This window comes from Vipera berus, assembly GCF_964194415.1.
Source record: "Vipera berus genome assembly, chromosome: 1".
In the NCBI taxonomy this organism is placed as follows: domain Eukaryota; kingdom Metazoa; phylum Chordata; class Lepidosauria; order Squamata; family Viperidae; genus Vipera; species Vipera berus.
In genome coordinates this window covers 44,201,106-44,223,800 of record NC_138202.1, presented here as the reverse complement: position 1 = coordinate 44,223,800, position 22,695 = coordinate 44,201,106, and the positions used below count along the sequence as shown (strand labels likewise).

Below are 22,695 nucleotides of genomic sequence, written 5' to 3'. Positions count from 1 at the left end.
GAGAATTTACAAGGTGCTGAAGGAACAATGCAGATAGATGAGAAAGTTACAGGAGTGGATCAAATTTCAGTATCATCGGAGGAGGCCAGAAACCAGAGGATGACGCGCGCTGCTTCTAGACGAATGAGACGAGCCTGAAGATTTAGTTGTAGAACTGAAGGAGATAATAATGCAATAAGGGAAAGTTTCTGGATTTAAGGTTAACATACAAAAAACTAAAATGTTGTTTAAGAATATGATAGTATCATAAAAGGCTGTTTTAGAAGAGCTAACGGGATTTGAAATTGTTAAAAGGGTTAAATATTTGGGGATATATTTGTCACCCTTAAATGTAAAGTTATACAAAAATAATTATGTTTTGTAATACTTTATGTTGCTTTAATTTAAAAATAATTATGAAAGGTTAACTGGGTAGAATTGTAGTAGTGAAAATGAATGTCTTGCTGAAATTTTGAAGGTCATGATTTGTTATCTGGGTGGTATGTATATTTATTGTGTGATAAGAAGGTGGATAATGTGTCTAAGGTATATATTTTAAGACATGCTCTGTTGCGAGTTTGGAAACAGTATAGACACAAGTTAACTTGTAAGATACCTATATGGGCAATAATGAAACACGCAATAGAAAATATAAACATGATGTGACTACATATAAGGAAATTTTAAGTTTAGAAAGGAATGTATGGCATTTGAAGCTGTATAATATCTTAAGAGAAGGAAAGATTGTATAAATTTGGTTTTAGTATGGAAAATTACAGGCCAGGTGGAAAGAAGATCAGAAAATTGGTTTTTTAATGACTGATGTAAATTGGAAGAAGGAAGAACTGCCGACTATAGAAGAATGGACTGTAAAAGTCTCCAACCTGGCGGAAATGGCAAAGATCTCAGCGTACTTGAAAGACTATTTGCAACAGAGATATATTGTGGAGTAAATATGGGACTAAAAAATTTCATCTAGCATTTGAATAATTATTGATGTGATATTTATACTGCTTGTAGTTATTTTATAAGAGTTAAAGTGCGATAGATTTAATAGTTTATGGTTGTTTGCATAAGGTAGATTATGATTGTTTGTATTTTTATACCCTGTATCTAGCTCTGGGAAGTCGGGGAGGGGGGAGGGGGAAGGGAGGGAGGGGAGGGGGAGGGCTGGGGAGTGGGAAGGGGGTTGGGAGGGGTTGTGTTTTGTTAAAAATAAAATGTATTGTAAAACTTTTCAATAAAAAAAGTAGTTGTTCCTAAAAGTCAAAAACTCAAGGCTTGAGGTGCCCCATGGAAAGCTTTGTTGCCCAGAACATATCTCGTCATTCAGCTTCTCCCAGTAAGTATGAAGAATAAAGATCCTTTAACAAATAATTATGACTTGCCATGCATAGTGGATAAGCTTGGCCTCATGCAGCTTTCTGCATCAATCATATCATGCTTCTCTCTGCTATCAGGTCATCATCTTTCCCGAATCATTAATCATGTTGCCTAAAAAAATCTTGGGCAATTATTTAAACAACTGTGTTATCAGCAGCCCCTTCTGCATCCTGCCACCTTGGCATAGGTGCTCGTGCCCCTTTGATCTCACAGCTGATCAACAAAACAGAGGCTGGGAAGGGGGGGAAAATGGGGTGTGGAAGAAGAGGAGAAAGAGAAAGTTACATCTGGCTTCAAAGGCATTACTTTCAGTTTGAGATTGCCCATACAACTTTGGAACTAAACATTTATTTCTTTTCCCAAAAAGGAGTTGCTGGTAAAGGACTCAGCCAACTGCAAAGATGCAGTGTTGTATGTGTATGTCATGTGTTTGCAATGAAAGGAATGCAGGCGAGAGGGAGACGAAAAATAACAGCTGGGGAAAGAGAGGGAGCCAGCTTCACTTAATTCATAGCTGCCAAGTTGCAGTGATTATGTGGGGTGTTTTATGTAAATGATATAATTAGCTAATTTGCATGTTTGAAAATTATTTGCATATGCAGTAAAAACACACTGTGTTTTTAGAATTTGATAATATCGCTCTGGCAGACAATATTTTTTGGGAGGGTGGGGATTTCTGTTTCAAAGCAGCAACAAAGCACTATTCACAGATGATTTTGGTAATGGCTCTTGTTTCCCAAACAATGTGGGTGTACAAACATCCCAGAATCATGTTATTCTTTGGAGCCATTTTTGGTACCATGCTTTAATTATATATTTACTAATAGAGGTGTAAATTGGAGGTAGCTATTGGATTAGGAGGGACGCGGTGGCTCAGTGGGTTAGGACACTGAGCTTGTCGATCAGAAGGTCGGCAGTTTGGCGGGTCGAATCCCGACTGCCGCGTAACAGAGTGAGCGCCTGTTACTCGTCCCAGCTTCTGCCAACCTAGCAGTTCGAAAGCACATAAAAATGCAAGTAGAAAAATAGGGACCACTAGGGTGGGAAGGTAACAGCGTTCCGTGCGCCTTTGGCGTCTAGTCATGCCGGCCACATGACCACGGAGACGTCCTCGGACAAGCACTGGCTCTTCGGCTTTGAAATGGAGATGAGCACCGGCCCCTAGAGTCGGAAACGACTAGCACACATGTGCGGGGGAACCTTTACCTTTTTTTATTGGATTAGGAAAATCCTACCTCTTCCCATGTGGTTTGCGTTCCCCTTCTCCCCATCTTTTAACAGTATTTATTACTGTGGTTATTTTTTTGGTTTATTATTTTAATGTGCAGTAGTTTGAAAGTTTGTAATCCACCCAGAATTGTCTCTGGACAAGATGGGTGGCACATAAGCCTGTTAAATAAATAAATAAAGCCAATAGGCAACTACACCAGTAAAACACTTCTACATTAATTTTTTTTTTACTTTTATCCATTCTACCTTTTCTTCAGGGAATGTGAGGGCAGATTGTCATCTTCATTTGAATATATAACAGATTTACAAAATGGGAAGGATGGTTATGCCACCTTACATATTTCGTAGCTAAGCAAGGAACTTTTGCTTTCTCATCACCAAATTAATAGCCTAAGTCATGGATAGACAACCTAGAACTAATGTGCCCTCTGATACCTTCCTTGGTGATTGCCAGTTTCTCTAGTCATACATTTTTTGTTGTTTAAATTACTCACTGCCACAGCTGTCCTGTGATGGTACTCATAATTTACTCTCAAAATCCAGAACATGCTCCAAGGCAAAAAAATTAGCGTACAATATTTTATTTATTTACTGGACTGACATCGGAGTAATACAATCCACATTTATACCGCAGTAATTCCCAGACTCCCGTAATGCCAAATATTAAATTTGGAACTGTTTTTTTCTTAAACCTACCAGATCTGGGCTGCAACAGTCTGAATGACTACTAGACTTAAACTCTGTATTACCTCCAACTTCTTTTTATCATTCTTATTCTTTAAATCTCAATTATTTTTTCAGAGGTGCTGGAAAAGATGAAAGAAAAGAGAAGAAGAGGACAACTAACAGTAAGGTGGGAATGGACACGGTTATAGAAATAACAATAGCATTTAGACTTATATAGCAGTCCTGTCTAAGCGGTTTACAGAATCAGCATATTGCCTCCAACAATCTGGGTCCTCATTTTACTGACCTCGGAAGGATGGGAGGCTGAGTCAACCATGAGTTGGTGAGAATCGAACTGCTGTGTAAGGTGTTTTTCAACTGTTGAATTCTTACCAAATTATATTTTAATATATTAATATTTTGTGGTATGTTAATTTTAGCAATTTTAAATACTCTTGGGCTTTTCTTTTCTTTTTTTTTTTAGAAAAATAGAGTTTTAATTGCACATTGGGAATTTTCTTTATTTCCTTCTCTTGGACATCCTTTGTGCCCCTGAATTTGTCCCTGAATGTTGATGGAGATTCTCAGAATTCTTCTTCCATATCTCCTGAATCCTCCAGAGCAGATTTCGGGGGCAATGTCAAGAGAGTCAGAAGCCAGTCAATATGAGACAGGCAGAAGTGCTCTATCAGCAGACAGGCATGTGTTTATATGGTTTGCTGCCAAGGGTAGGGTCTGACAAGAGATAAAATTATACACATTATAAAATTAAACACATTTTTGTGGTTGTTTATGAATATGTTTATTCATCAGGGGGGTCAGGAAAGTAATGCAGAGCACCCATTAGTTCTCGAAACTTGATGAATTACCTTGTTAAATCAGAGTTCAAAAGTATAGAATACCTGGTTGAATAAATCCATGGGACTCTAAAGGAACATCACACAGGAAATCAAACTAACCTCGATGCTAATTCACTAGCACATGGCTTGAGATAGCCTGTCACCACTTAATGAGTCAAACACAAAGCAACTTGGATTTTGTCCAAGAATAAAGCAATGTGTTATTGAAAATGCCTTTCCAAAGGTAAGTGATAAGTGGGCACTGTAATTATTAATTTCTCAGTTACTCTGAAATACCTTTCAGCACCTCAAGTTTCCTTCTTTCTGAAGGAAGCTTAAATGCCTAAAGCTTAACACTTGATTTGACAAATGCAGTTTTGCTTAAAACAGTTTTTCTTTGTCAAGTTAAGTAATAGAAGGTGCCAATATTAGAAAATAACTAACACGTTCCTGAGTAGTCTTGATTTTCTGAAGAAAAAAAAACAGTAAACATTTAAGCTGATTTAAAGCTTCTTTACTACTGCATCTTCCTTACAATTGTAAAGAAAGAATTGCATATTTTACACCATTATATATTTTATTTTATTTACTTAAAACATTTATATAACTGCCCAACCATTAACCGACTCTGGGAGTCTCCTAATCAAATTATAGTTAATACGCTATATAGCTGCAGACTATTCATATTTTATCATGATTTTACTACGAAGAAATCATTTTTATATTATGATTTGGCTTTCCATCCAAAGTGATAAGAAGGAAACCCTAAGAAAATTAGTAAAGGGATGTGTTTGCAAGTTACCTCAGTTTGCCTGTTGGTGAAATCATGAATTTCTTAAGATACTGAAACACTAAATTACATCACTATCAGCATTCCTAAAGATCAGCAAAAACCTTAAACGAACGAAGGCGAACATACATGTCCCAGGATAATGTGCTGTTCTGTGAGTGGTGTTTACAGTGCTTGCTGTATGTGGCTTTTTAAATGTTGATTGGGACATGTCAATGGTTGAGCAGAACCACACAGAACAGCACTCGCTCTGCTAGACAGAAGTCCCCTGAAGATGGGCTCCAGCACGAGTCAGAAAGCTCGGTAGACAAAACCTCTGAGTCCCAGTGATCAATCCAGATCAGATCCTGCAAAATCCTTAAAACACAATTATCTTTTGCACAAGAGAATTTCTAAACACTGGAATTCTCTGCCTATGAATGTTACCCATCAGAATAGGCTTCCATAGTCTGCCGCTATAGGCATAGTTGCGAATTGGTCAGCACAGTAAATGAGCTTAATTTCACAAGGCATGGATAACTTTCTCCAAAATAAGTGCGCAGAATTTTAATGGGCGGAATTGGTTTTATTACCAATAAAAAACTTTATCCAGAGCATAAAACAACACTCAATTCTGGGGGCCACATGCAATCCTGAGTGTTTATTGTAGCAGAAGGCTGCAACTTTGTCCACCTGAACGCTTTGACTTCAACACAGTCAGCTGCAACCAATAGGGTCAATATTAAGAAACTGTGAAAATGATAAATTCAAACATTAAAAAGGCAAAAATATTTATTTCTGCTCAACTGAGAAATACAGGAAATCCTTGTCAATCTGAAAGCTTTTAATTTGTCCAATACAATAAAAAAGAAATCCCTAAAAGTGATTAAGAAATAAGGGCCAGTCAAGCTTGATGTCCATAAAAGGCTGCATTGTTGGGGTGAGATTGGTGGAATCCTGACTCCCAGCAACTCAACTCATAAGCCAACCACAAAATGGCAGTTTCTGTGTTCTACCTATGAAGAGTTGCTGTCCAGTGTCCTATGGTTGATCACAACAATCCTCTGGAGAGGTTTTATCAACTCAGAACCTGCATCTAGCTGCAATTTTTCTTGCAAATGTGACACTGATCAGCATATGAAACATTGGAAAGATAAGCCAATATTTCATGGTTAACATGGGAAACACACTGAACACAAAGTGAACAGTAACAAAACTTGGCAATGAATTCAGGTTGAATTCATTTTTAGGACATGACAATATTTGAGTACCATCAGTGCTTAGCAAGATGTCAAAAACTTGATGACTAAAAAAAAGGGGCCGGGATTTTGGGTTTTACTGATTAGATTCATTTGCTGTTATAGAAATGGCTAGTTTATAATATTATGGAAAAGTAAAAAGTTGAGGTTCAATGTTAATGCTTCCTTCTACTGCAACAGAGGAAGTATGTTCTTTTTCTCTTCTCCCCCTAATTTTTTCCCCTTTTCCCTCCCCACTGTGTCCTACTATTTGCTTTTTCATTTTTGTATTTTATTCTATAATCTAATAAAATATTACAAACTGTAGGAAAAAAGTAAAAAGTACCAGTTTTAATTTCTTTGATGACTGTTCCTTTGCTAAATCACTTTCCCTTTGCACTGACAAATGTATGATGAATTTATCCATGTTTATTAATATGCACCACTACCAGCTAGCTCAGGGGTCTTCAAACTTGGCACTTTTAAGACTTGTGGATTTCAGCTCCCAGAATTCCTCAGCCATCATGGAATTCTGGGAGTTGAAGTCCACAGCTCTTAAAGTTGCTAAGTTTGTAGACCCCTGAGCTAGCTGGTCAGTCCTTCTTAGCTCTCCTTCCACAGTGTAATAAGAATGCACACACCCCCATCCCTTCCCTGTACCCTTACAGGAATCAAGTGCAAAGCAAGAAAAGCTCACAAAATAAACACATAAACTCCGTTTTTTTTCCTTTAAGCTGCCTCAGGCATGTCATGTGTAACAATGTTGCAATCCAAGACTGAAAGGCTCCAGCAATTGCAAAAAGCTTTAGCTTTAAAATTAAACCCGTTTACCTTCAAATAAAACTTTCTAAAAGCCATAGACAGACTCAAGATAAGGGGGTAAAACTAATTACATTTGTTTAAAGGGATTAAACCTACGGAAGTCAACGCTTTGGACTCATTGCTAGCCTAAAATACAGACTAAAATATTCCAATTACCAAAGCACACAAAGGAGCCTCTGAATTACAAAACTCTGTAAAAAATATACAAAAATCCTTATGGTAACCCAATCAAGCTGCCAGCTGATCCAGAACTAAATAAACCCACCTCCTTTCCGACATGCAGGCTTTTCATTTCATCAGCACTGTTTGCATTCTCCTGGCTAGAGAAAATGAACCAGGGGACCTTTTCTTCCAGCAACAGCTGCTGCTTCCTCTCTGTCCCTGTTTCCTCCCTGCCGGCTGACCTCTCCTTCTCTTTGCCTGTTGTGTTTTTTCCCCTTTCCTGCCCAAACTGCCTCTTTTTATAGCCTCTCCTCTCCTCTCCCCACCTTTTTCTTCAGTTCACCTCTTCTGCTTCCAGAAGCACCAATCAGCTGGAGCCAATCAGCTGGTGCTCTGCCGGCTCCTGGGCTTCTGCCGAGCCCAGACAGTCCTGCAGCTGCAGTTGCCTCTCCCTCAGGCTTTGGTTGCTTCGGCTCATTCCTCTCCCCTGCTATTCTTGGCTAGCAGTCATGTACCACCTGCCACGTGGCAAAGTACCACAGGTGGTACGCATACCACCAGTTGAAAAGCCCTGAATTAAAGCGCTGTAAGAATAGAATTGTGAATATGAGTGAAAAAATCATTTGATCTGACAACATATTGTTTACAAAAACACCTCTGCCTGGTACCAGATACATATTATGGTATTATTTGTATAGTCCTTTGTTATAAAGGTTGAACTCTAATTTATAATTGTGTGCTCAGCATTCTTCAGAAGAGAATAAATGCAATAATATATTAGCCATAAGATATGTATAGGCTGCTTATATACAATATATAGTTGCATAAGTATTCTAAACTGAAACTTAATCCTTGTAATTTGTTTATATAGCATCCAAGAGCAGCTTTACAATCTAAACGTCTACTTATAAAATATTTTTGAAAATACATTTTGAATGTTTTGCAAATCTGGCACATTACGAAGAAAAAAAAAATTCAAAAAGAAAACGACCAAAGAAAAAGACTTGAGTGATGAATAATTTGGAAATTCTGTGAAAAAAACAGCTCACGTCTTGATTTGTTGTTTGTGTTTTAATAAGCATGAGCAAGATCTGTTTTCCTGACACTAGCACTTTCATTTTTAGAATGTTAAGCCTGCTTTCATTTCTTCAAAGCTCTGATTTCAGAGAGAGTGCTAATTTTCACATTTCATTGGATGCGTTTGGCATCCCATTGAGTTGTGACTTTTCAGATTTCAATCAAGTCACAATAATTTCCTTAGGCCCTTTTGACAGAATGCACCCTCTGGGTCACTTTTCTATCAAGACTCTGGTAATGCTGAATTGTGAGTACTGTATTTGGGGACCTGAGAAGTGACCTCCACCCACCCCAAATTTGAAATTTGGTAGCAATCATTTCTCTTGTAAAACTTATCTTCAGAAATTTGCAGAGTAATGAAACATCAAGAAAAAAGCAAAGAAAATTTTCTCACAATCTGAAACATGGCGTTTAATTTTGTTTCCCAACAGTCCCAGGCTCTGTTGTCTGGAAATAAGGTAGATGTTTTAAGGTCACATTCCTCTCACCCAGAGGGAGGGCACCCTCTACAGAGCAGAGCAAAGCAGTTAACATCCCCCCTCCCATGCAAGCACCCCTCCCCACAACAGAATGGCAGGTCCTGAAAATGAATACATAAGCATAAGCAGGAAAGGAATAAATGAAATACGTTTGAAGGGCCTGACAGTTTTCTCCTGTCTGGGCAAAGCAAGCAAACTCTTGTCTTTTCATTTTCAGGCGAGAACTATTTTTTGGAAAAACAACAACAATACAATAGATTGAAATACCCAGTGGCATAGTATTCAGTAGAGGATCAGCCTGCTGCACTAATAGCTTAAAATAGCCAGAGGCAAAATTAAAGAATGAACCATAAATGCAACAAAACCCAGATGTTTCTGCCTATCTATAACCAGAAATTGCAGAATAGTCATTTGCATGGAAAAATGCCCAGGTATGCTGAGTGGTATAGCCAGTGTTGAGAGTACTTTCTCCACTTAGCTTCATAAAAAAACTAAACAGACTAAAATAGACTTTTTTCAGAAAGAATGGTCACACTTAGATCTTGTATGATACAGTATGAATGATTTTCTGATGTTTTCACTATGTGTGTTTCTGTATGACATTCTCTGATAAAAGCTGTACAATAAAATGAGGCACGTGTACATTATCAATACAGTTGTTCCATATGTTGACTACCTCCATATGTTGACCACTTTAGTTCAGTCCCTTGGGTGGTCAACTTTCAGAGGTTTTACTGTATGAGGTTCCTCCCATACTTCCCATCTTAACAGTCCTATGTTAATACCCACCTCTTCTCAAGGACTGTACAGTTCTTGCCATGTAAGAATTGATGCCCAGTAGATGAACATTGATATTAGCATAGAACAGCTTTCTTCAACTTAATGTTCCCTCCCCCCCCTCCCCAATACTTCGATGTATTACACTGATGACCATGCTGGCTGGAGATGAAAATTATAGTTCAAAATAAAGTGCTATGGTAATAAGAGGCATTTCCCATCCAAGAAAAGAATGGTGTCCCCTCAAAAGAAAAAAAACCCCCACCAAGCTGAAAGAACATCTGGAGGATATCACGTAGGAGAAAATTAATATTTAAGTTATTTTGCTATTCACAATTTCTAGCCTGCTTGGTGCAGTCGATCTAGAAAATAAAATTGGGGATAAAAGCTTCTTTATTATTAACACTTTCAATATTATGAGCAATAGACCAGATCAACTACTGTAGATTTGCATAAGTTACTGTCTACATTCCTAAATGTTGGATGTATATAAGAGTGAGCATGTAGATAGATAAATAAATAAAGAAGAGACTAATGAAAGCCTATTTGGCAATTCCTTAGAATATATGGGCTGGCAAGTTTCCTAGTGACACTTGTTCTGCAAGCCAGAGATTAACCGCCAGATGACTGAGTAAACAATTTGTTATCCACAATGCTCCTGGGATGGTGGTGACAGGATGGAATGTGATCCACATTCTCCTGCATAGAGATTGAGAACTGGCTAGAACAAAACATTCTGTCCTCAGATGGAAAATAGAAAGAACTGATTATATAGAAGGCAGTTCATCTTGGCCTGTATGGTTCTGAGAACAATCAGTATGTGATGTATTGAGAGATGACCTAGTCATGTAGTGATTAGGCATGTGAGATAGAAGATGGAAGCGGCATTTGGCAGTTCTGACTATAACAATAAATTCATCTGGTCACTTTAAGAAAGTTTCCTTTCTTCTAACTAGAATAATGCTGTAGCTATGCACATGGTAAGACTATCATCTCTCATCTGCAAAAATCCAGATGGCAACAAGGAGTTAATTTTCATTTTATCTTTACTGCCATTTAATGGTGTTCGGGAGCTTTGCAATCCCAGCATGTAGGCTACATACTATACATCCCACAGACTTCTAATTGGAGATACATATTAATTGAAGTGTTCTCCTGATCCTATACAACCCAAGCTCATACCCTTCTGGTGATGCAGTAGTTAGAATTCAGTACTGCAGGCTAACTCTGCCCTCTGCCAGGAGTTCGAGACTGACTGGCTCAAGGTTGACTCAACCGCCCATCCTTCCAAGGTCTGTAAAATAAGGGCTCAGATTGTTGGGGGCAATATGCTGACTCTATAAATAATCTAGAGTGCTGTTAAATAATATGAAGCTGTATATAAGAGCTTACCTTAAGACTTAGCAGGTGACCATACTGGAAGGTACTGGGGAGAGCACTGTGCTGGTTGTTCTCCTGGATCTTAAAATAACTTTGATGTCAGCAGCAATGGTATCCCTTGGATCACCTATTAGGGCTGGGGATTTTTGAATTGACCAGCTGATATTGCTAGGAGATCAGAGGTCAAGTCTTGCTATACTTCAGTGTTGGCATGCTATATGCTTATGTTATCATGAATGAATTGATTTTATAACAAGATATCCATTCTCTATCAGATATCCAAGCTCTGAATAATTCAACTGTCTCTATAAGTGAACACCTTCTTTTTATATATTTCCTATTTCTTAACCGCCCATCTCCCTCAGATTCCTTTTTGGAGGAATATACTGTATAGAAATATGAAGTCCATAGCCTTGCTTAGTTTTTCTTCCCATTTTGAATAAATGGACTTAATTGCCAGGAATCTAATTGTACAACATACGGAGGGATAGTTTTTTCTTTAGTATTTTTGATTTTATGAGGTCTCTCTCTTTCTTTTTAGCATAAAATCCTTTTAAAATTATGTCTTACGCAAGAATATGGAATCACAGCATTCTAAGCTCAGTATGTTGTTGGGGCAACCTACAGGCTTGATGAATCTTGAACACCTTTTCTGTTGGAGACCCACCTGACTTCACAGTCCAGACCGATTGGGTGACTTTGGGTCAGTGATTCTTTCTCAGTCTAACCCACCTGTTGGCTGCCTTGACTTGTATTTAAAAAGGCTGGATAAAAATTGAATAATGATTTGTAATTCATGTAACAAGCCAAATTTAATATGGGATTGCTAAACTCTGCCTTTTGTTAGCCATTTAACTGATTCTGTTAAAAGAAACCATTGTTTTATTGATGAAGTAATTCTGTATATTCCAGAATCAATGCTAAAAAAGTGATTACAGTATTAGCATACTTACATACTTACCTAATATCACAGGCAATTTGATGGCTTCACCAGTATTATTATTTATTCAGCATATAGCATATCATTCATGGATTAGCAATATATATTAACATTTCACTTACATTAGAAAAACTTTTAAAAAAATAAATGCTAAAAAGATCTGTGTTCAAATACCAATGTCTAAGGCTATCTAATCACTGAAGTGCAGCATTGTTTATATTTAAAAAATCAGATACTGGACCAGTATATGCCCTCAGATTATAGCGTTCATGATATGACTATAGCATTAACTGGGAACAATCATAGAGTATATTTGGATGTCTCCTAAGCCTTTCCAATAGCAGAGAGGTATCAAGTATTGCACAGGTTCATACCTACCAACAATGACTTCAATTACTTATTAGACTCAGCATAAATAAGTAGGCTGGATTGCAAATATGCTGAATTTAAGAAAGAAGGTAGATCAGGGGTATAGCACGCTTTAATTAAAAGGTTAATGTGATAAGAGCCACTGCCCATCAGAGTAAAGAATGGTGCTCCCACCCCCCCAAAAAACTGGAGGAAGTCTTACCTGAAAGAAGACAGCTTTTCAAGAAAGTGCAATTTTACAATTGGTGTTTTTTCACATGCAGGCTATACATACTGAATACAGCTAAAATTATTTTAGAACATGGCTTTATCTTTGCATGGAGAAGATCTAAATTTGTATACCTGACATAAAAAGTTTAGTTTAGGAAAACCTTAGAATATTCTAAGCAGGAATAGGAAATATTCACTGGTTAGAGGTCATATTTAACTTTTCAAATAGCCAGCAGATAGCAAGAAATATTTATCATAATTTGGGAGATGCACTATTTACTTTACTGATTTTTACATTATAAATATGAAAATCATACTGCCAGAATATGGCTATTTGGATACCCAACATAAGCAGTGTCCTCTTAAGGGTGCTTTGTTCTCATAGAATGAGTGTTGTTCGTTTCCCACCCTTGATATAGACAATACCGAGTTAAACCAATGTTTATATTTTTCAGTATTTGGAGATTTTAAATAGGAGAAAAATGCCCAACTTACTTTCTTCCACTCCTTTCAAGGCTATTGAGAAAAGAAAATAGGATTCTCTGAAGTCCTTCTTGGGGAAAAAGAAGAAGAAATCTGGATCTGTTCTTTCTGTTCAAATCATCCATGTATGAGTTAGTTATTTAAAGTTGACTGGGGTAATTTTAATTAAGTAGGATACTTGCACTAGAAGAGAATATCTGTAGTTCATGGTTCAACTCCGCTCATAGAATCCTTGGTGCTGAGTTTGCCTATTTGCTTGTAGATATTTCCATTACCTGGTTCAATATTATCAATGCTATGGAGGAGAAAACCCTAGCCTCATCAACCCACCGGCAAGCAAATCTCACATTCACTAGCACTGATAACGTTACCAGGTCCAGTAATGAAACATCTACAAGTAAACAGCCCAGCTCAGAGAGTATTACAGTAAAATACTTGCTTTGGTAGTATTGCATTGTACAGCTTTAAATAAATAACAGCCAACACCGATAACTGCAGTTATTCAACTGATGCAACTCGGTAATTTTTATTGCAACTGGAAGACAATACATCACAGAAACTTTATGGAAGGTTTTGGGAGAGTGTTATTTACAATAATAACTGATGAAAGAGTTTGTCTTTGGCAATATGATTACACATCAAGAAACATAAAATGCAAGTATGCCTCTAGATCAACATTTTTCCATATTTCTGGCTGATTGCACTTGCCTTTTGACTGCTCATTTAGGTAAACACAAATACAACTTAACATTACTGTTTATGTCCCCCATCACAGTACTCATTTATATTAAAGAAACTGGCAGTTTCATTCAACTAGTACAGCATTTTCGGGGAAAAGAGGAATAAAATCAGAAAACAAAAAGAACATAATTGGCTTATTGCTGTACTAAATTAACCTATTGGCAAATGAAGGTCTCATGACCTCCCCCCCCAAAGCATTGATATTGTATATATTGGTCTTTTGATTGCTTCATCACTTTTTTTCTGCAGAACAAAAATATTTCAAAAATATTACAGAAGAGTATAAAAATGTACAAATCCATAATGCTTTTTCATACACACAGAAATCATTTCCTACCCCATCTCTTCCAACATTTGACCCCAAGGCAGACTTAAGTAGTGAGTGTGTATAATACAAAAGTGAAACCAGGGTAAATCAATTTGATTTTGAAATTCATTAATGAAATTATTAAAACAGAACTCCAAGCACCAGCATTTTCATCTTAATAGTAGTACTGAAGGGAAAAACCTAATCAGGTTCAAGCCAAGTCAGAAGAAATCCAAATCTGTAAAGTACATTCAGTCATCAGATCTTTTCTTCATAAACAGACATTACGACAGAGCAACCCAAAACTCCCTTTTCAGCTTCTGCACACAAATCTATCGGGAAAATATGTGTGCAAACCCACAACTGCTACTTCCTAATTTAATCTCTATCAATTGTCTTTTGGGTGAGAGGCTGGATTTAGCTGCTCTTCCATAATCAAAAGATGGTTTGGTAGATATGACTTTACTTCTGTTTTTTTTTAAGCTAAAACCTGGATATTTGGTGTATACTTTGTTGATGCTGGGTATCAGGTGATTCTCATTTAGAACTGAAAAAAACAGAGCCACTCCTCTATTATCATTGGCAAATAGATTCAAAAAAAGTAGATTTTGTTTTAGGTAAGTATAGTTTCAAATACTAGCATTGAAAAAATATCAAAAGACGCTCTATGAAAAAATGGTTTCAAAACATTTATTTCTAAATTTTGAATAAAGGTAAAGGTAAAGTTTCCCCCGCACATGCGTGCTAGTCGTTTCCAACTCTAGGGGCTGGTGCTCATCTCCGTTTCAAAGCCGAAGAGCCAGCGCTTGTCCGAGGACGTCTCCGTGGTCATGTGGCCGGCATGACTAGACGCCAAAGGCGCACGGAACGCTGTTACCTTCCCACCGTAGTGGTCCCTATTTTTCTACTTGCATTTTAACGTGCTTTCGAACTGCTAGGTTGGCAGAAGCTGGGACGAGTAACAGGCGCTCACTCTGTTACGTGGCACTTGGGATTCGACCCACCAAACTGCCGACCTTCTGATCGACAAGCTCAGCGTCCTAACCCACTGAGCCACCGCGTCCCTTAATATTGATTAGCAAAATGCAGCACCAGAGATTGAACTCAAAAGGTAGTTTTTGGTTAGTGAAGCAGGGCTGTCACGCTGAGTTGTGGAAGAATTGCACAGACACAGTTGACTTCATAAAACTTTCACATCTACAATTTTGCATTTTGATTCAAGGAAGAGTTTGGAGAAAATGATCCCTGGCTTACCAAAGTCTCTCCACCCAATTTTCCAGTTAGAACTACAATCAGAAGAGACGTTTGTATAAAGAAACGTGAAAAAGAGTATGAGAATGTTCATATATATGATAGCATAGAATATTTAGTAAATAACTATAAAATTCAACTTAAAAAAATCCTACACCAAGATTATAGATTCATAGGAAAAGTAAAATACATGTGGTTAACTATGTTTTTAAATTCCTGATATTAGAAAAACAGACGGTCAGAGGTTGTGCATGGTTCTTTTCATACTGAAGTATTAACATATATTACACATTAAATAATAATAAAGTTATTTAAATTAGATCACAGTGCTGCATTTATGTGCATAACAGTGTTTATATATTGCAGGCAGTGTCATGAAATTCACTCACAAATTTAACTACAACACAACCAAAAGAATGAATGACTCTGGTCAGTGAATGGAACATTTAACAAGCCTGAAAATAATTTAGTAGCCAGGACACTGAATTCCACTATGGCAATTTTCTTACTGAAACCAACTCCAACTCTATATAGGAAAACCAGTCTGTTTTGCCTTTTTGAAGATTACAGAGAGTAGCAAGAACCTGATTGTATATAGAAATAGCGCACTATTTCTCTTGAAGAAGTACTTCCATTTGTCATAGAAAAATGGCTTTCAAATCACTTCTGTTCTCCAGTCAAAGACAGATTATCTGAACTGAGTGGCAACAACTGCTGACAAGTTTATACAGTTTATATATTCTGTGACATAATACACTAATAATCACCCATGAAAGTTTTCAAGTTGCCATCTATCTAATGCTATACAGAAATACTAGGAGCAATTTCCAAGAAAGATTTGCAGCTGGCATATTCTGAACAGCTGATCTAAACTTCAGAAGATTTGTTCCAGTAGATTACTAACCCCATTTTATTTCTGCATCTTTTGGATGTGTCTACTTTTTTTCAGGGAAAGACATATGGATACCCTCACATCAAGTCTCAAATTAAGTTTCATTGTGGATACAGACCTCCATTCCAGCAGAACTATGTTCAACCTCTTTTATGTTGAAAATTACAACACAGGTACACAAAAGACATTTTTAGTCACCAAAGAACTGAATGGAACTCAAAGTATGACCATTGCATACTTTGGAGTGTTCAGAATTAAAGCATTGCTTGTAAAAGTTCATCATTAAAATGATTTAATGGCAAACCTAGATTGCTGATAAGCAATTCTGCAATGATCTGTTATGAAAAAATATTACTGAGAATTAAATCATAATCCAAGCTGACGCTGGCTTGAATCCAAATTTTACTCCTGCCAATGGGAATATTCAGGACATGTTCCCAATAGCATGTTTGAGAAACAGAAATGAATTTCTTCCACACCAGAGCTGCAGCCCCTGAAAGTTGGAGGACTTTTTATTATAATGTGGGAAATGATATTTGGAGCTACAAAGGGACTGGGTAATTGACAACAGTTGTTTCTTCCCTTTTGTTAAAAACCATCTATTAGAACAAAAGCTTTTGGTGACAGAGAAAGCCCTTTCATTTATGGAAGGAGAAATATGGAGTAAACATTTCACTATTTTATAGGGGGAAAAATCTTACACATTATTTTGACAGTCCACAGTTCCTACAAAAATTATTTGCAGAAAAGTTGCCTCAATTACCCAAACACATTAAGAATGATATAACAAGGTAGATGCATGTGTTATCCAAGTACATGTACACATTCTCCTTGTCATTGTGCCACAATGCGTATAGTACAGGACTTCCTGCATTTTGCTCAAGGCCTTCTGAGATACTGTCTCAGATTGTGCTATCTTAAAGACCTTCATACAAGAAGAATGTAACTGTGAGATCTACAACTCCTAAGGTGAAAGCTAATAGCTTGAAGAAGTATGCCTGAATGTCATTGGGAATCAACTTACTGGCTTATTTTTAGTACTCTGTGTGGGAGTAGAGAAAGACCAAACAGATATTTTATTTATTATTGCTTACATCTTCCAGTTATGAACATTCCCCTCTTGTTATTTTAAAATGGCTGAAGTGTTGGAATAAGGATGGGCTCAAAATATAGAGGATGGATTTCACCTGAATTGAAGTAGTATCTGATGTTTTTAACTTGGGTCCATCTGCTTTATTTTCAGTTTGGCACTAAAGATCAGTTGGTACAATAGAATAGTGTTGTGGAGTTTGTTTAGATAAACTATTGGCTGTATGACAGACAAGGCAAACTCTTAGCAAATCTTCCATAATTTCTAGTAAAATCCAGGTACTTAATTTGCAACTTGTATACTGCTTACCCTCAAATGAATTTTGCCTTATTTTGTAAAAATATCAATTGTGATCGCTTTTTGTATGGCAATAGCTAAAATTATTTGCAGCACATGTTACAACATTGATGTTCAGTTAGTGGGATACAGTCTGGTGGGAAGCATGTTGTATATTTCTGTGGACTTTAGTGGACAAAGTACTGAGACAAATTGCTTTACTTTGGATGGAATTATGTAGGATAATATAATATATGCCCTCAGTTCTCTTTTTACATTGTGGTATTTTCTAAATGTCAGAACACTGGCCTAAGCAATAAAACTTTGAGTTCAGAATCCTTCCAGTTTACAACTTAAACAGCTTCACTTTGAAATAATTATTCCATTGCAATAAATAGCAACAAAATATTTTATATTTCATCAGGACCCCATGGCAATCACAAGATGTATATGGCACTCTTCTATGAAGAGAAAACTCTAATTCACTAATGTGGTTTCTTTTCATTAACTCTTAAAGATTACTGATGTTTTTTTAGGCAAATATCAATTCTTTCAGAAGGTGGAGGCAGAAATAGGGATTCTGATTTTTGAATATACAAAAAAGTGTCTTATAGACAATACAGAGGTTGAACTTGCTTTCAAACCTTTGTTAGCTCAAGCCCAATTTGGCACACATTATTTTAAAAATATTTGTATCAGTTTTCAGTGGATGCCACATATACTTCCTAAAATATAATTCAATGATAGCTAATTTCCAATTCTGTTTCAGTTTATTGCTACTGTCTGTTCTCAATTCATCTTAATCTCTAAATCTTAAAACATCATCAATAACATCACTACTTCCATTATTATAAAGCTATATTTATTTAAAATGAAGCCGCTAAGATCAAAAGAGCTGCCTTCCTAATACTATTCTTAGGAGGACATCCTAGTATTTTTGTCTGACTGTAGCTCCCACATTTTTAAGGGAAATTTTATAAGCTGCAGAATCTGGATTCTTGACAAGATCATGCAAGTGTGATTTGGAACCCAATCTACAAGTCTTAAAATAATCTCAAGATTATGGCTGTCTATTCTGGTATTTTTTGGGGGTGGTGGTGGTATGGGATATTGGCCTTATTATAAACCCTACTACCATGCAGTGGTAGTCCATTTACAGGACTACCACTGCAAACACAAGTATGGCCATAACAAAGTTGCTTCTCTATCGTTTACTCAAGTCAAGTTATGAACACAAATGAAAGCCCTTTCAAAACTTATCCCTTCTGGCCTATCTGTGTATCTCACTGGTTACAATCTGTCTGAAACCGAATTGCCCATTGTTTCCTCTCTCTCTCAGCTATACAGTAAATTCAGAGTCTTTTCCTGGAGTCTTAATCATACACACTCACTACTTGCTTTGCCCTCAAAATTATTGCGTAATGTTAATACATGTAAAGACAAAGAAAGGACAAACATGTTCAATAAACAGAGAAGTAGGGGAAGGGGGCTGAATGTGCAGACAAGGCAATATAATTCAACCATCCAAGCCCTACCCGAGCATGAAGTTTTATTTTTTAATATTGCAGAATAAGTTCCCCAACAGTCAGTATTTGTCCCTGAAAAAGGTTAAACCTTAAAACACCTGCTTCCCAAACAAAATAAAAAACAAACAAACCAAAAAACCAAAAACCAAAACTAAGCCTATTGGCTTAAAAATTAGAGGCATAGCCTTTTCTCTATTTTTCTCTATTTATATGAAAATAATTCATGCTTCATGCTAAATACATTATTTACCTTACAAGAACTTTTGTTATCTTTGAATTAAAAAGGGGGGTTTTATTTTGTACTCCTGAGCCCCTCCCAGAAATGTATCCATGCAATTTGAATAAGGATCAGTGAATCTGGCTACAGTGGTTATAACTGGAAATATATTGTTATTTTTGCACAAATGAATCCTGGCTATTTAACAGGTACAGTGTTTTGAGGAGCACTGTACAGTGTTTTAGTTAAGATTAGGATTTCTTGTCCAACCAAATACATTTGTTTTTTTTTAAATGTAATATAATACTAATGACAGGTTTTGTAGCATATGTATTTTGCTCTTCTCATGAGATCAATATTTTTATCCTATCAAAAAGTTTTCCTCATTTTGATCCTCTTTAAATATCTACTCATATTTTTATTTTAGATTTGATTGCTTTTCACTCAGGCAGTTAAGAACTCATAGCTTGTTTTCCCATAATATTTTTGCAGGCAGTGCCAATCTTCAGGCTTATGGCTTTTTTAAAAAAAACATTCTTTTAATTTAAATATAGAAGACAATTAATTGATTAAAGAATATCACTAATCCCCCCAACCCCCTCCACCCTTTTCTCCTTATATTATTGAAACTCATTGCATACACAGTTCAGTTTCCATAATTTAAAAAGTATTAAGTCTTCACATTATGAGCCATATACAGTACATGAAGCTTAAGTGATTCATTACTGTATATGAGCAGCTGTTTTTAGTGGATATTCCAAGATTTCTATGGCACAAATGCCAGCAAATGCCACTATCTTATTCTTGATTCTGAAGATGGGCCTCTGACTTCGCTCAAATTTATGGAATATACATACATGCACGCATACATACATACATACATTCATACATACATTCTCTCTCATTTAATTATAAGGCTTTTAAATTATTTTTCTAAGAGCCTGGCCTGGATCTACCATATTATTCAATTTCTCATTATATATTTTCAAGTGCCAATTTTTATTCCTCTCACATTAACTGGTGGTATCACAGCGTATTCAACCATGCATTTCTGACAGAACTGGAGAAAGCAATGGCAATTTTGGCTTTCACTTATTTTTGTCTTCATGTAATGAAAAGCTTTTGTAAAATTAGATGAGTATCAGTATGAGTTCTATGGCTTCAATCTCCTTTAAAAAAATACAACACAAATATTTTGGGTTCAAAAAAAGGAGGGGAAAGAAAAAAAAAGAAAAAAATGGGGAAAGAAAAAAAAAACTGAAGAAAATATTTTCTGATATTGCCACAAATCATTAGAATTCACCTGACGTGCTGAAACAAAATCGTTTTATAAGTTCAGTCAATGGATTTGTTCTCATTTTTCGTCATGTCCTTTTGCTCTTTCTGCCCCTTTGCCGTCCGATTGGTGATGTTGTTCAAACAAGATCGAATTCCCGCCAAATGCAGGAGTGATCCAGCAGCTTCTTTCATCTCCTCATCATCACTCTCTGGTGGTTTCTCTGTGCGTCTCTTTTTAAGAGGCAGTGTGTCACTCGGTACTTTTTTCGCCTTCAATAAATGCTGACGTTTCTTGTGCTGAGAGGGGACCCCGCTATCAGCTACAGAATCCTTGGTCTCTTTTCGGTTTTGCCGTTTGCTCTCATCCTCTGCCTCACTATGGCTCTCGTGGCTATGGAAATTGACCTCGCTGCCCTCACTACTGTCCCGGTTGCCTTTTGAGATAAATTCATAATGATCATCAGCAGAAGAAGAGGAAACAGAATCACTAGTGGGTGATGTGCTCCTATGGTTGGAAGATTTGGCACTGCTATAGTTATGATCCTCCTTTGGGTCACCACTCACCAAGGGAGAACCACACGACTGCTCGCTATCTGTCCTCATTCGGCAATTTGCTATTCCATTCCTGGAAAAGAAGGAGAAAAAAGAAAAGAAAAGCATGGTCAAACTCCTTTGAAAAGCTGTATTTTTTGTGACAACAAGCAAATACGCAAATAAGTCAAGACATCAAAATGTTGGAAGAAGATGGGTAAACTAGGCGCTTTCCTTAATGTTTGCTGGGAATCTTAAAACTTGGAGAGGAGAGTCATTAACTCTGCCAGCAGCAGTGAGCTAGTCATTCTGGATGGCCTGCTGAGGGCAAAATAGTTAATTATTATCATTAGGAGCATAAAATTTAATCTGCTTTTCAAAAAAATCAGATCATTTGAAGGTTTATAGGGTTAACTGAGCAGACTAAAGTAGAACAAAGTCTTATTTAAATTCATCTTGATTCTTATGTATAATGAAATAATGAATGGAGATAAAGAATAATCTTATGAACCTGTTTGGCTGTTAGGATCTAAAGGAGAAGTTCATTTTTTAATTTATTTATTCAGCTACCTATCTTAGATACATGATTCCAGGCATCTAATGATACTTAAAAACAAGATAAAAACCATATAATAAAATTATAAATAACATATATAGCAGTTGAGAAAATTCAACCAACAACAATTAAACATATCAATACTCCTACTCCTACTACTACTCCTACTACTAATAATAATTAAATCAAAGTACAGAAAAATTGCTGCAGGCTGTGAAAACAGAGAGCATTATAAAAATAACAGAAACAAAGGCAGAATATAAGGATAAACAGCTATCATGTCACCCCTCGTCCTTCTCTTCATTAGACTAGACATACCCAATTCCAGCAACCGTTCCTTATATGTTTTAGCCTCCAGTCCCCTAATCATCTTTGTTGCTCTTCTCTGCACTCTTTCGAGAACGTAAATAAAATAAATTAACAACTTTATCTTTTAATCACAATAATTTTGGGGCTATTGGTTATTGTGTTTCAAATTTTCACACTTAACGGTCTTGAAAAAACTCACTACAATGAAGAAGTTTTGATAATGTGCAAATTTACTTCCACTGGGTTGAAAAAGGGAATAGCAATGATTTCTGGGAAGGTTCAGATTGGTAACTTACCTGTTCAAATAACTCAAAATACTTACAAACATCTTTAAAATAATCTTCCTTTTAAAACTGCTAATTAAGGAAATTCTTATTAGCAGTCTTGTGTTAATTCTCCACCACTATTCCTTAATTAACTTACTGCTATGTACAAAGGTCTCACTCTTCCTTATAACAGTATTTTGAGGCATGTTAGGCAAAGAATATCTGCTGAAATTCTGATATTTTAAATATTTATTTTATTAGATTTATTTGCTTGTCTAAGCAAAATTCATTTGAATGTGGGCTGAGGTCAAAAAACCACACATTAGCCCTGCGCAATTTAAGTGCACAGAAAGTTCACTCACAACCAAAACCAATTACATGCAATCATGTACACTGTGTTAACTAAAAAAGTCTGAATTTATTTAAGAAAATTTATATGGCCCACAACTCACTCTCAATGACTCCAGGTGGCTAACAAAGATAAAAACCCAATATAAAAACAGTTAACAAGCAATAACCTTCTATTCCCTTGGCAACAACAATCAATCAATCATATAAGCCACCTGATGGGCTCCATGCTATTCTGGGGTCTCCAGGCCCATTGGCAAAACCAGTTCTTCAGGGCAGTGCAAGAGTATCAAAGCGGGAGCCA

The 22,695-nt window shown here is 36.5% G+C and overlaps 1 protein-coding gene across 3 annotated transcripts in view; it reads right to left on the bottom strand.

The window, feature by feature from the left end:
- Positions 1-13,296: 13,296 nt before the first annotated feature.
- The window catches only part of FOXN3 (forkhead box N3), a 228,826-nt gene continuing 219,427 nt past the window's right edge, over positions 13,297-22,695 (bottom strand). For all 3 annotated transcript variants that reach the window (XM_081322211.1, XM_081322212.1, XM_081322213.1), the window contains one exon: positions 13,297-21,006. In XM_081322211.1, coding sequence (XP_081178337.1) covers positions 20,439-21,006 — 568 coding nt within the window. In that variant the 3' untranslated portion in view covers positions 13,297-20,438. The remainder of the gene's footprint in view (positions 21,007-22,695) is intronic.